Source organism: Symphalangus syndactylus, chromosome 10 (genome assembly GCF_028878055.3).
Source record: "Symphalangus syndactylus isolate Jambi chromosome 10, NHGRI_mSymSyn1-v2.1_pri, whole genome shotgun sequence".
Classification (NCBI taxonomy): domain Eukaryota; kingdom Metazoa; phylum Chordata; class Mammalia; order Primates; family Hylobatidae; genus Symphalangus; species Symphalangus syndactylus.
The window spans coordinates 10,809,210-10,823,434 of NC_072432.2; the positions used below are offsets into that span (position 1 = coordinate 10,809,210).

A 14,225-nucleotide genomic window follows, 5' to 3' on the forward strand; every position below is an offset into this window, starting at 1 on the left:
AATCAGATGTGTTTGTGCAAATGAAAGATTCAGACTTGCTCAGTTCAGATTGGGTAATACAGCTGAACCCTGATTGGATAAAGCAGATGAGTTCTGATTGGTTACATCAGGTGAGGCCTGGTTGGTCAATTCAGGTAAATTGTGAAAATCCGAAAGGGGTGTGAGTTTTCTGGACACAGAGTAGGTGTGACCTCTAGTCAAGCAGATAGCCCTTGGCTCTGTTTAAAATTTGAACCCAGTTAGCCACTTGGGATCTGACTTGAAGAATTGCTCTTACAGGTTTATTTTTGTTCATAATCTAAACATCTGCATCCTCTGAAGCTCTGTCTTGGTGGAGACCAACTCTCCAAATATTTAGAACATTTCTGTATTCTTACACTCAAACTGCTACAAAGCAATACTTTCTTCTTTAATTTTTGGGTAGGGATGGGGAAGGTAGAACAGAAGTGGTTCTTGACCAAGGTCAACTTGTGTTCAGAGCTGGTTCCTTCCGGTGGGTTCATGGTCTCGCTGAATTCAAGAATGAAGCCATGGACCTTCATGGTGAGTGTTACAGCTCTTAAAGGTGGCACAGACCCAAAGAGTGAGCAGCAGCAAGATTTATTGTAAAGAGCGAAAGAACAAAGCTTCCGCAGTGTGGAAGGGGACTCCAGTGGGTTGCCCTGCTGGCTGGGGTGGCCAGGTTTTATTCCCTTATTTGTGCCCTCCCATGTTCCATTTTTGTCCTATCAAGAGTGCCCTTTTTTCAATCCTCCCTGCTATTGGCTACTTTTAGGGTCCTGCTGATTGGTGCTTTTTACAGAGCACTGATTGGTGCAATTTGCAATCCTCTTGCTAGCTACAGAGTGCTGATTGGTGCATTTTACAATCCTCTTGCTAGCTACACAGCACTGATTGGTGCATTTTTACAGAGTGCTGATTGGTGCATTTTAGAATCCCCTTGCTAGCTACAGAGCACTGATTGGTGTGTTTTACAATCCTCTTGCTAGACAGAAAAGTTTTCCAAGTCCCCACTCGACCCAGGAAGTCCAGCTGGCTTCACCTCTCAATCTTACTCCCTAATTTCTTACTCTTTTTAAAACTAAAACATTTTTCCCTCATGTTATAATGTGTTCTTATTTTTTAAAAAATTAAATGCAAAAAATAAAAATAAAAATTTTGAATACCTAAAGTCTAACTACCTAGAGACATTTTAATACATTGACTTTTTAATACATTTAATACATTTTAATACATTGACATTATCTTTTTCCTTTGTATAATCTCTTGTAATTCATAACTTTGAATATACTGAATATACCTCTATACTTCATGTTTTTATTTCAAATTACCAGTATACTATTACATCCTTCACACTTCATTTTTGTTGGCTGAAAATATTCTTCTCAGTGGATGAGCTGTAAATCATTGTTTATTTAGGTTGTCTTAAATGTTTCTATTATAAACAATGTCATTAATAGCTTCATGTTTATATAATTTTATTTTGTAGGATAAATTTCCAGAAGTGGAGATATAGTGGCAAAGGAGAAGTTTTTTTTTTTTTTATTTGAGACGGAATCTGGCTCTGTCACTGGGCTGGAGTGCAGTGGCACGATCTTGGCTCAATGCAAGCTCTGACTCTCTGGTCCAACTAATTCTCCTGCCTCAGCCTCCTGAGTAGCTGGGATTACAGGCATGCGCCACCATGCCCAGCTAATTTTTGTATTTTAGTAGCGACGGGGTTTCATCATGTTGGCCAGGATGTCTTGATCACCTGATCTCGTGATCGGCCTGCCTCAGCCCCCCAAAGTGCTGGCATTACAGGCGTGAGCCACCGCGCCCGGTCAGGAAAAGCTATTTTTAAAGACTTTGACACATATAAAGCAATATTTAAAATCAAAGAACGTGTAATTTAACAATTTTTTTTTTACTTGAGGCGGTCCTTTATTTTATATTGTGTCTTTTGCTGACTTTTACAAGCAAAGGATGAAGTCACTTCATTCTGTTTTGCTAGGGAGAGACTGTGTCATCCTTATTAGAAGACATGAGGGCTCATAATTAGATTTTGCTGGTTTCCTAGAGACAGTCCCGGGAACACACTTGCATAACCTTTGGTAATGGGAAATATATCTCATATTGGCCACGTGCACAATAATTTAGTGTGTATATGGCCAATAAACAAGCCTTGTTTACAGGTCATTAGTTTGGACCCCTCTTCTCCCCAAATGCTAAGAAAGATCTGGTGAATTAAAATGCTTCCAGTCCATTTGCCTTGGCCTGTAGTGAGTCCTAATGAACAATGAAGGAGGTACCGGGCCTTGGGGACTCAGGGAAGCGCTCAGGAGTTAAGAGCAAATTTTCCTCGGCTCTTTCCTAGGCAAGTAGATCTCGGGAACGGCGGAGGGGCGGGACTCCACGTCTCCTAGGAACTGCTACGCGCTCACTGATTGGCTGATCGCTGCTCAGCCGCCATTTTCAAATCCCCGGATGACGGCGGTGGCGGCTGCCCTCCGCTGACAGGCGCTTTCTGCCTGGCAGAGGCTGGCGGGCATCGTGCCCGTCCCTGCCGGTCTCCCGGGCACTCGGCCACCGCCCCACCCCCTCCTCCGTGCCATGGAGCCCGAGCTGGCGGCTCAGAAGCAGCCTCGGCCGCGGAGGCGAAGCCGCCGGGCCTCTGGGCTCAGCACGGAGGGAGCGACGGGGCCTTCGGCCGACACCTCCGGGCCGGAGCTGAACGGGAGGTGAGTGTGGGGGAGGGGAGGGCCGAACGGGAGGTGAGTGTTGGGGAGGGGAGAGCCGAACGGAAGGTGAGTATGGGGGAGCAGAGGGCCGAACGGGAGGTGAGTGTTGGAGAGGTAAGGGCCAGGGGGAGGGGAGGGCTGGCCGGGAGTTGGATGTGGGGGGCGGCGGCGGGGTTGGGGGGTTGGTGAGGGCTAGGGGGAGGCGAGGGCAGCTGGGAGGTGAATGAGGGGTGGAGGAGGTGACTGCGGGGGGTGGGGGGGTACCGGGGCCGCTGGAAGTGAGGGTGGCACAGGCTAGAGTGACAGTGTGCCTGGCCTTGGACCGAGGTCGGTCCTGAGACCCCAAACTGCGATTTTCCCTGCCTGTGGCAAAGGGGCGGGTTTATTGAGTCTCCTCGCCTCCTGACTGTTTCTCAGGGGAGACTTAGGAAAAACCACAATGGTTTTGTTCTCCACCCCCAACTGGCTGTAGGCTGGCGTTCCCAAATGCCTTTGCTCAGACCGAAACTGTCATGGTGAGCACCACGAGAATGGGCTTCCATGTCCTGAGAAAGAAAAGACTAAGGGATAAGTTGACTCCGGGATATGTTATGAGATGCCTATTAGAGAGTTCATCACAACCATTTTCGTGTTCTTTTTACTTTTTGTGGAAGTATACATTGAAATGAGGGTGTATGACTCGTGTTTGGCTCAGTGAAATTTCACAAAGCGAAGCTCAGGGGATAGCTGGTGAATTAGGAGGAAGGGAACCAAGTGAGAACAGTATCCAGGAGGCCAAATGAAGAAAGAATTTCAAGAAAGAGGACGTGACGAGCTATGTCAGATGTTATTGATAGGTCAAATAAAATGGAGATTAAGTAAAATAAGATGAGGATTAAGCTAGATGAGGAATGAAAATTAAATTTGGTAATGAGAAGAGAGTATTGATCTTAGGTAGTTTCCAAGAATCGTTACAATATCGAACTTAGAGTGTTTTGCGACAGGTTGAGAAGGGAATATGCGATTTGTTCAGAAAATACAATGTGAGTGCCAACACTAGGAATATGGAAATGGAAAAATACTGTTCTTACTGTTTAAGATTTATAATCTAGTGGGGAAGAAAGATAAGTAGGTTAGTAATGATTATGTGTGATAAAAGTTATTATAGTGATATACACAGAATGCCGTAGATTAAAAGGAACACTTAATACTGACTGGAGAGAATAGGAAATGGTTTCCTGTTGTAATCCCTGAGTCTTTAAGGACCAGTTTAGAGAGCAGATGTAAATGGATGATTTCAGGCAGAGAAGCATGTAGAAAGGCCCTGAAGCAAATGAGTCTGATGAGTTCTGGGTATATATTCTATTTTATTACTATATTAACAGTGCTATTTGTATAGAGGAGAGGAGACCATTGTGGGGAGGAGGAGGAGGTAGTCATGAGAGATTATGCTAAAGAGGTAAGAGCCACATCATGAAGAGACCTTGTATGCCTTGACAGAGTTTGAGTTTTATCTTCACGGTAATGGGGAAATACTGAAAGACTTTAAATGAGCCAATGGCATGACATATTTGCATTTTAAAAGATCAGTTTGTCTTCCATGAGAAAAATAAGCAACATTTTGGAGTCATCTCACTCTTCATATTTTATGAAAACTATTCCCCAAAAATGTGCACATATACATAAACATTTCAGGAGATTTGTGGACCCAGCTGTGTATACCAAATTAAAATTTCCAAGTTTAGATGATGGATTGGTAGGAAATCAGTCTGCAGTAGTCTAAATGAAAAAATGATGATTGTTCGAATCTGATAGCTGGCAGTGGGATTGGTGAAGAGAAGTTTCACTGCAACAGGAAGACAAGAAAGAATAGAGGGAAATAACACAAGTTTGTGGGATAGACTCTTAAGAAAGAATAAATTCCCTTGATGTGCTGTGCTGAGTTAACAAATAGAGGGAGAGGTTGAACAGACAGTAGAGGAGAAAAATGGTTGAACAAGGATCCAAGAAGGCAGAAAAGGATAGAATCCAAATTAAAAATAGAGGATTTAGCCTAACAAGAAGCTATGGATGGTATATAGTTTTGAAGAATGGGGTGTGTTGTGAGCAGGAATTTGAGGACTTTCCCACCAGACCTCTATTTTTTGTGTGAGGTAGGAAATGATACATTGTGAGAAAAGCGTAGTAACACAGGCAGCATGAGAAGAGTGAGACACAGAAGACCCATGGAGGGAAAATGGAGAATTAAATAACATATTCCTTTTCCAGAAAAGATGTAAGATCATCTACAAGAATACATAAAATATTACAAGATAGTATTAATTGTGAGGCAAGAAGCAACTAAGTACTGTATCAGATTCAGAAATCATAAGGAAAAAGATTTGTGTGTATGATTATGTGACTATTGAAAAACGTTCCGCAGGCAAAACTCAGTATAAACTAATTTGAAAGACAAATACGTACAGCACAATTTACCCACTTAAATCTATCTGTACACAGTTTTTCATCTTTCCAGAAAAGATGTAAGATCATCTACAAGAATATGTAAAATATTACAAGATAGTATTAATTGTGAGGCAAGAAGCAACTAAGCACTGTATCAGATTCAGAAATCATAAGGAAAAAGATTTGTGTGTATGATTATGTGACTATTGAAAAACGTTCTGCAGGCAAAACTCAGTATAAACTAATTTGAAAGACAAATACGTACAGCACAATTTACTCACTTAAATCTATCTGTACACAATTACCCACTTAAATCTAAATGTACTGCTTAGAACATTTTCATCACCCCAAAAAGAGCATTTGTACCCTTTAGCTATTGTTCCCCTCCTACCCCTTCTGCCCTAAAACCTAATCTTCGGTCTGTAAGAATTTCTCTGTTCTGGACATTGCATATGAATGGATTTATGTAACGTGTGTGGCCATTTTTGGTGGGCCATCCTTTGCTCTTTTTTTTTTTTTTTTTTTTTGAGACCAAGTCTCACTCTGTCACCGGGGCTGGAGTGCAGTGGCGTGATCTCGGCTCACTGCAACCTCCGCCTCCCGGGTTCAAGTGATTCTCCTGCCTCAGCCTACCAAGTAGCTGGGACTACAGGCATGTGTCACCACGTGTGGCTAATTTTTTGTATTTTTAGTAGAGACAGAGTTTCACCATGTTGGCCAGGTTGGTCTTGAACTCCTGACCTTGTGATTTGCCCACCTCGGCCTCCCAAAGTGCTGGGATTACAGGCGTGAGCCACCGCACCTGGCCCTGTTCATTTTTAAATTTCTTTTTTATTGAGTTGTTAAGAGTTCTTTATTCTGGATACAAGTCCCTTATCAGATCGATTATTTGCAAATATTTTCTCTTATTCTGTGGGTTGTCTTTTCACTTTCATGATGTTCTTCGAAGCACAAAAATGTTTTAGTTTGTAGTCCTACTTGTCTATTTTTGCTTTTGTTGCCTGTGTTTTGGTGTCACATCCAAGAAATCACTGCTAAATCCATTGTTATGAATCCTTTCCCCAGTGCTTGCTTCTGAGAATTTTATCATTTTAGCTTTTACATTTAGGTCTCTAATCCATTTTGAGTTAGTTTTTGTATATAATGTGAGATGAGGGTCCAACTTAATTCTTTTTCATGTGTCTATCCAGGTACCCCAGCACCATTTTTTGAAGACTGTTCTTTCTCCCACTGAGTAGTCTTAGCACCCTTGTCAAAAATCAGTTGACCATAAGCATGAGAGTTTATTTTTAGACTTTGACTTTTATTCCCTTGATCTATATGTAATAGCCCTATGCCATTACCATGGTGTATTGATTACCATTGCTTTGTATAGTAAGTTTTGAAATTGGGACGTGTGAGTCCTCCTACTTTGTTCTTTTTTCCCCAAGATTGTTGTGGCTGTCCTGGGTCTCCTGCAATTCTATGTGAATTTTAGAATCAGAATATCGATTTTTACAAAGGAGTCCACAGGGATTCTGATAGAGATTGCATTAAATCTTGTAGATCATTTTCAGGAGTATTGCCCTCTACAGAGAGTTAAGTAGTCTGATCCATGGACAAGGGATGTTTTTCCAATTATTTAGATCTTTAATTATTTTCAAGTGTTTTGTAGTTTTCAGAGTATAGTTCTGCATGTTTTGCTAAATTTATTCCCAAGTATTTTGTTCTTTTTGATGCAGTTGTAAATGGGATTCATTTCTTTTGAAATGGGAAAAGTTCCCTTTTCCCCCTCGCAGGGCGTGCACTGGGGATGTGCTCGCTTCTTCGGTGCCCTGCTGTTCAAACCTCTAGGGGAACATATAGATAGGCAGGCTGTGGGGCTCCAACCCCATGGCCTTGTCTATGGTGAATGTTTACAGCTGAAGCCTCAGTGGGCGTGTGTTACAGGGTACTCTTTTAGTTTAGCCATCCATAGGCGGCTTGTATTCGTCAGCTCAGTTAGACCCTTGCCTTATTGTAAGGACAGGGGGCTTTCTGTATCCCAGGGTTCTTGCCTTGATATACTGGAACAATCAGATGACACGTTGGCTTAGATAATGATTACAAGTTTTATAGAGTGGAAGTAGCTCTCAGCAGATGGGGGAGCCAGAAGGGAAATGGTTTTCCCCTGGTGTCAGGTTGCCCAATTCTCCTCCAACCTCCCTGGCCAAGCTCTGTGTCATTCTGCGAATCGATGGCCTGCCAGCGTGCTGGTGTACTCCCATGTCGGTGTTGCTCTTGACATCCAGCCACCTGTGTGTCTGCCTGCTAGGGTCTCAGGGGTTTTTATAGACACAGGATGGGGACGTGCTTTTATAGGCACAGGATGGGGGTGTGGTGGGCCAGGGTGGTCTTGGGAAATGCAACATTTGGGTAGGAAAACAGAAATGCCTATCCTCACTTAGGTCTGTGGGCCCAGGCCCGGGGATGGAGCCCTAGCGCGGGACCACGCTCTCCTCTACCCAGCACTTCCCTGCCCCGGTTTGTATCACTTTATTTTCAGTTTAATAATTTCAATTGTATAGGAACACATACAATTGATTTTTGTATATTGATCTTGGATCCTGCTACCTTGCTGAACTCATTAGTTCTAATAGTTTTTTAATGGTTTCTTTAGGACTTACTATGTACAGGGTCATGTCATCAGCAAATAAAAATAGTTTTACTTCTTTTCCCAATCTCTGGATGCCCTTTACTTTTTTCTCTTTCCTAATTGCCCTGGGTAGGGCCTCCTGTACAACGCTGAACAGAAGTGGAGAGACGGGAAATTCTTGTCTTGTTTCTGATCTTAAGGGGAAAGCATACCATCTTTCACCATTAAGTATGATGTTAGTTGTAAGCTTTGTAGATGTCCTTTATCAGGTTGAGGAAGTTCCATTCTATTTCTAGTTTTTGAGTGGTTTTTATCATGAAAGGTTTTAGGGTTTTTTTTCTTTTGTCTATTGAAATGATCATGTGGTTGTTGTTATTATTGATGTGTTACATTAATTGATTTTTTGGGATGTTAAACCAACTTTGCCTTCCTGGTGTAAGTCCTGCTTGGTCATTGTGTATAGCTTTTTTTTATATATTGTTGGATCAATTTTGTTAATATTTTGTTGAATATTTGTGTATATATATTCATGAGATATTGATCTGTAGTTTTATTATCTTGTACTATGCTTGTCTGGTTATGGTATTGGGATAATACTGGCCTCATAAAATCAGTTGAGAAGTATTCCCTACTGTTTTGTTTTTTTTGAAAGAGTTTGTGAAGAATTGGTATTCTTTCAATGTTTGGTAGAATTCAGTGTAAAGCCACCTAGGCCTAGACTTTTCTCTGTGGATAGTTTATTATTATTATTAATTCAATCTCATCTCTTGTTATAGGTGTCTTCTGATAGTTTGTTTCTTATTAAGTCAGTTTCAGTAGGTTGTATCTCTTTAGGAATTTGTTTCATCAAAGTTATCTAATTTGTTGGTGTACTCTTGTTCATAGTATTTCTTTATAATCCTTTTCATGTAATGTCAATAGTAATGTCCCCTCTTTTATTTCTGATTCTTGTAATTTGTGTCTTCTTTCTTTTTATAATGGTCAATCTAGCTAAAGGCTTGTCAATCTTGATCTTTCCAAAGAATGTGATTTTGGCTTCATTAATTTTCTTTGTTCTTCTATTCTTTATTTTGTTTTCATTTTAATCCTTATTGTTTCCTTCTTCCTGCTCAGTAATCTGAGTAATCTGCTCAGATTAGTCTGCTTGCTTTAGGTTTAGTTGGCCCTTTTTGTTTCCAGTGTCATGATTATAGATTAAGTTACTGATTTGAGATCTTTTTCTTAATATAGGGATACAGCTATAAATTTCCCTCTGAGCATTGCTTTAGCTGCATCTCATAAATTTTGATATATTGTGTCTTCACTATCATTAATCTCAAATTCTGATTTCTCTTTGACTTCTTTGAGCCGTTAATTATTTAGGAATGCATTGTTTAATTTCCACATAATTGTGACTTTCACAAATTTTTACTAATTTCATTACATTGTAGCTGGAGAATACACTTTGTATTATGTATTATTTCTATCCTTTTACATTTACTGAGATTGTGCTGTTTTTATATGCACATGTTTGTAATTATATCGTCCTGATGGATCAATCCTTTTATCATTATAAAATATCCCTCTTTGGTAACATTTTTTTCTTTGAAAGACTGTTTTGTTTGATGTTAATATAGCTACTCTAGCTTTCTTGTGGCTTGCTATTTGCATGATACATGTTTATCCCTTTATTTTCAAGCTGTTTATATCTGTGAAACAAAAGTGTGTCTTCTGTGGACAGCATATAGTTGGATCCTGGTTGGTTGGTTGGTTGGTTTTGATCTTGTCTGACTGTCCCTTTCTTTTGATTGGGTTGTTTACTCCAATCACATTTAATGTTATTTATTGATATAGTTGGATTTATGTCTGCCATTTTGTTGTGTTATATATGTCTTTTGTTTCTCTATTCCTCTTTTATTGCTTTCTTTTGCATTAAGTGAGAATTTTCTAATTTATAACATTTGAATTTCTTTACTGATTTTTTTCATTGAAACTACTTTTACTAGGCTTTTTGGGGTTTTGTATGTGAACCCAGATTACTGTCTGGGATCACTTGCTTTCAGCCTGAAATTCTTCTTATGGTATTTCTTGTAAGGCAAGTCCGCTAGCAACAAATTCTCTTTGTTTTTTTCTTTGTTTTGTTGTTGTTGTTGTTGTTGTTTTTATGGGAATGTCTTTGTTTCGCCTTCATTCTTGAAAGATAATTTTGATAGTATAGGATTCTTTTCTGAAATTTTCTTTTTCTTTGAGCACTTTGAATATGTTATCACACTGCTTTTGTCTTCCATTGTTTCTGTTAAGAAGTCAGAATCTTTTTGGGGTTCCTTGTAAATAAGTCTTTTTTTCTCTTGCTGCTTTTAAGATTTTCTTATCTTTAACTTTTACCATTTTTACTATGATGTGTCTGTCTGTGGATATCTTTGTGTTTATCTTACTTGAAGTTTATTGAGCTTTTTCCAAATGTGTAGGTGGTTGTTTTTCAATAAATTTTGAGAAGCTTCAGCCATTGTTTCTTTGAAGTTTTTTTTTTTCTGCTCTTTTCTCTTTTCCTCTCTTTCTGGTATTCCCATTATGTGTATTTGAAGGGAAATATAGCAAATAAAACAAAATTTTAATGCAAATCTTTAAACCAAGCAGTTCTACCCACAGAAATTTATCTTAAAGTAATGGGCAAGCATACAGGGATGTATGTACAAGAAAGTATATCCTAGCACATTTGTGTAGTAGAAAGTTTAGAAAAAACAGGAGGAGGAAGCTAAATACATTATGATATTCTGTACAGTGAGATACTATAACATAAAATTTTTATAATTCAGGTGGAATTTATTTGGTATGTTGTATAAGATGTATTTGGGATTTTAGGTTGTTTGTTGGTACATCTCCTCCATACACCTATGCAAGTTTCTCTGGGGCAGCAGTTATGTTTTCTATGTAGATATTGCCTGTGATATGACAGGCCTCTTAACTTCTTTCTCCTCACCTCCCAGTTCTGGGTAGTGGGCAAAGGTCTTTCTATTTTATTTAATTTTTTTTTTTTTTTTTTGAGATGGAGTCTTGCTCTGTTGCCAGGCTGGAGTGCAGTGGCGTGATCTCAGCTCACTGCAGCCTCCAACTCCCTGGTTCAAGTGATCCTCCTTTCTCAGCCTCCCGAGTAACTGGGATTACAGGCATGTGCCACCACACCCAGATAATTTTTGTATTTTTAGTAGAGATTGGGTTTCACCATGTTGGCCAGGACAGTTTTGATCTCCTGACCTCATGATCCGCCCACCTTGACCTCCCAAAGTGCTGGGATTACAAGTGTGAGTCACTGCACCCAGCCAGCAAGGGTCTTTCTAAAGAACTCTAGGTTATACTACATGATTGAGAGCTCAGAACGAGGCATGTTTTTCTGGCCTAGTTTTTTTTTTGATACCAAGTCTGTTCTGGCCTCAGCTTTGATTTACCTAATTATTTTCTGTCTTCTCCTTTGAGAATGTATATTCTTTTAACATTCTTTTAGACTAGAACCCGTAGACAAAGAGTAATGTTTAAAGAGTTTAGGCATTAAAAGCAGTCAGACTTCCTAGGTTCAAATTCTGGCTCTTAAGGACCTTGGGCAAGTTACTTAGTCTCTAAATCTCACTTCATAGTACCTATGTCTAAGGTCCCGAAAATTGGACACAAATAATGTTTAAATAATTTTATTTCTGTCTTTCAGGGCCTTAGGGAAAGCCATAGAACTTTACATATCACCCATATGGCAGAAATATAAATACATACTGATCCTTTTAAGGATTTTATATTTTCCTTTTTTGCAGTTTTGAAATAATGCTATCCATTGGTAGAAAAATAATAGTATGACCTATGATCTACCAACAGTGATAAGGCTAACTCTTTGAATTTTGTTTTTCCAGTAAAATTAATTGATGGATTTGTACAGTGGATATCCAGAGTTAAAGGTATAGTCTTAAACCAATTCTTGACAACCCAGGATCTTTATTAGTAGCAGTAGTAGTTGCCAAAAATGAAAAGCATGCTCACAGAAGCTTGTAAGGCCATGTGCTCCCAAATAAGTTGACTACGTTTTTAAATAGTTTATTGAGATATGATTTGTATATCATAACATTCACCCTTTGTAGGTGAACAATTCAGTGATTATCGGTAAATTTATAGAGTTGTGCAGTCATTACCACAATCCACTGTTAGAACATTTCATCACCCCAAATATCCCTGCTCCCACCCCAGCCCTAGGCAGCCACTGATCTGCTTTCTAGCTCTATAAATTTCTATTTTCAGGACATATAAGTGGAATCATACAATGCATAGTCTTTCTGCATCTGCCTTCTTTCACACACATCAGTATTTCATTTTATTGCCAAACCATATTCCATTATATGAATATACTACATTTTGTCAACTCCATTTACCAGCTGTTGTACATTTGATTTGTTTCCAGTTTGGTGCTTTTACGGATAATGCTGCTATGAACATTTGCATGTAAGTCTTTGTGTAGGCTGGGTGCGGTGGCTCACCCCTATAATCCCAGCACTTTGGGAGGCCGAGGTGGGTGGATCACCTGAGGTCAGGAGTTCGAGACCAGCCTGGTCAACATAACCTGTCTCTACTAAAAATATAAAATTTAGCTGGGCGTGGTGGCGTGTGCCTGTAATCCTAGCTACTCGGGAGATTGAGGCAGGAGAATCGCTTGAACCCAGGAGGTGGAGGTTGTAGTGAGCCGAGATCGTACCACTGCACTCCAGCCTGGGTGACAGAGCAAAACTCCATCTCAAAAAAAAAAAAAGGTCTTTGTGTAGACATACGTTTTCACTCCTCTTGGGTAAATTCTTGGGGGTGGAATTATCAGGTCCTGTGGTGAACTTACCACTAACATCTTAAGGAATTGCCACACTGTTTCCAAAGAGTACTGGATTTTTAATGATGGAAGCCTTCAGAATTTCTCTTTCCTTCTGTTACTTGCTGGTTTGGTGTCATTATCCCCTGTTCCCTCTTCCCTGAATTTGCTGCTGTGGGCAAGGCCTGAGAATTAATGCAGGACATTAGGATGTCTGGGGTGCTTTGGGGGTGGTGTTTGCTGGTTTCTAGATGCTCAACTGTGTTCTAGCCAAGATATTCCAAGATGTATGTATTAGTTGAGACTCTCATGCAGATGAGAAAACCCTAGTATGATAGGAGACATAGTCTACATGATTGTCAGAAGTGGAAGAAGAGACAACTCCTTAATAGCAAAGATGCTGAACAGTCAAAACAGTAGTGGATGTCTACTACATCAGATATTTGACCCAAATAAATGAATTGTTTCTATAATAATTTAGTTTGTTTTTGCCTGATTTGCAAAGAAATTGAGAACCTCAGTTGCTTAGCACACCCCAAATGTAAAAAATGTTAACTGCAGAGGATAAATTATACCATTCTTTTTACATGTATGGTATAATTCTTTTTATGTTTGGCATTTACAGATTACATTTTTTATTTAATTGGAAAAAATGTTATTTTTAGGATAAGAGTATATGTACAGTGCTTGTCACATAGTAGGCACCCAATAAATGATAACATTGTCCTTTTTAAAATCTTTTTCTGAAACTCGTTTTCATTCTACATCCATTTTTTATGATGAATGCATCTTGAGGGTAAATTATGCTTTTAAGAATGCTTTTTTCCTGTTGGTAATCGTAATTTTCAATACATTTTTTGAAAATATTTATAATTTCAGGTCAGGTCTTATCTGGCATGATGGAGGAGGTGGTGACACAAATCAGAATCTCTGAAAACATAATTTGGCTTAAAATGAATTAACAAGATGCTTTTCTTTTGAACAGCGGCTCTATCATTTTAATTATGATTTCTTTAGACTAAATCTAATTTAGTGTAAATACATTGTTCAAAAACATACCAAATGATATGAAAGGAAATACATTAAAGGCCAAGGAAAATCTACAGGAGGGAGTCAAATCGGGAACTTAATTTAATACACTAAGCTAATTCCTTAATGTATTATTTTATTCCTTAAATGTTATAATTATTTGGATATATGGAAAAATACATTGGATATATGGACAAAAATTCTTGGAAAGGTGGACTGCCACTTTTTGCTCTACATTTCATCCTTTAAGCCCTCCTTTTTAGGAGTTTATTCTATGTATCTTCTGGAAAAACAACTTGCAATCTTAATGTTTTATGAAATCATTTTTTTCCCCACAAGAATTTAAAATAGCTATTACATTTTGAGTCTGACCCTTGTGAAAAATGAGTATATGTCTTTCCAAGATTTGTGAAAGTTGGCACTGTCTCACATACTTTGTGGGCACAGTTTGTTTTTTGGGTTCCTTTTTGCCATGGGTATTCAAAATAAATAGAAGCTTGTTATTGAAGTGGGAAAAAATAGCATTACTGTACAGCTGGTTACAGATACTGCTGGAAAGAATTTTATCATATGATTGGAAATATTTTTCCAGTTAACCTTTTAAAAATTCTTAAGAACCATTTTT

General features: G+C 39.0%; 1 protein-coding gene across 1 annotated transcript in view; it reads left to right on the forward strand.

Moving 5' to 3' along the window:
* The first annotated feature begins 2,436 nt into the window (after positions 1–2,436).
* NET1 (neuroepithelial cell transforming 1) overlaps positions 2,437–14,225 on the forward strand; it is a 45,952-nt gene continuing 34,163 nt past the window's right edge. The window contains exon 1 of the mRNA XM_055296406.2: positions 2,437–2,720. Within this exon, the coding sequence (XP_055152381.1) occupies positions 2,593–2,720 (128 nt within the window). The 5' untranslated portion in view covers positions 2,437–2,592. The remainder of the gene's footprint in view (positions 2,721–14,225) is intronic.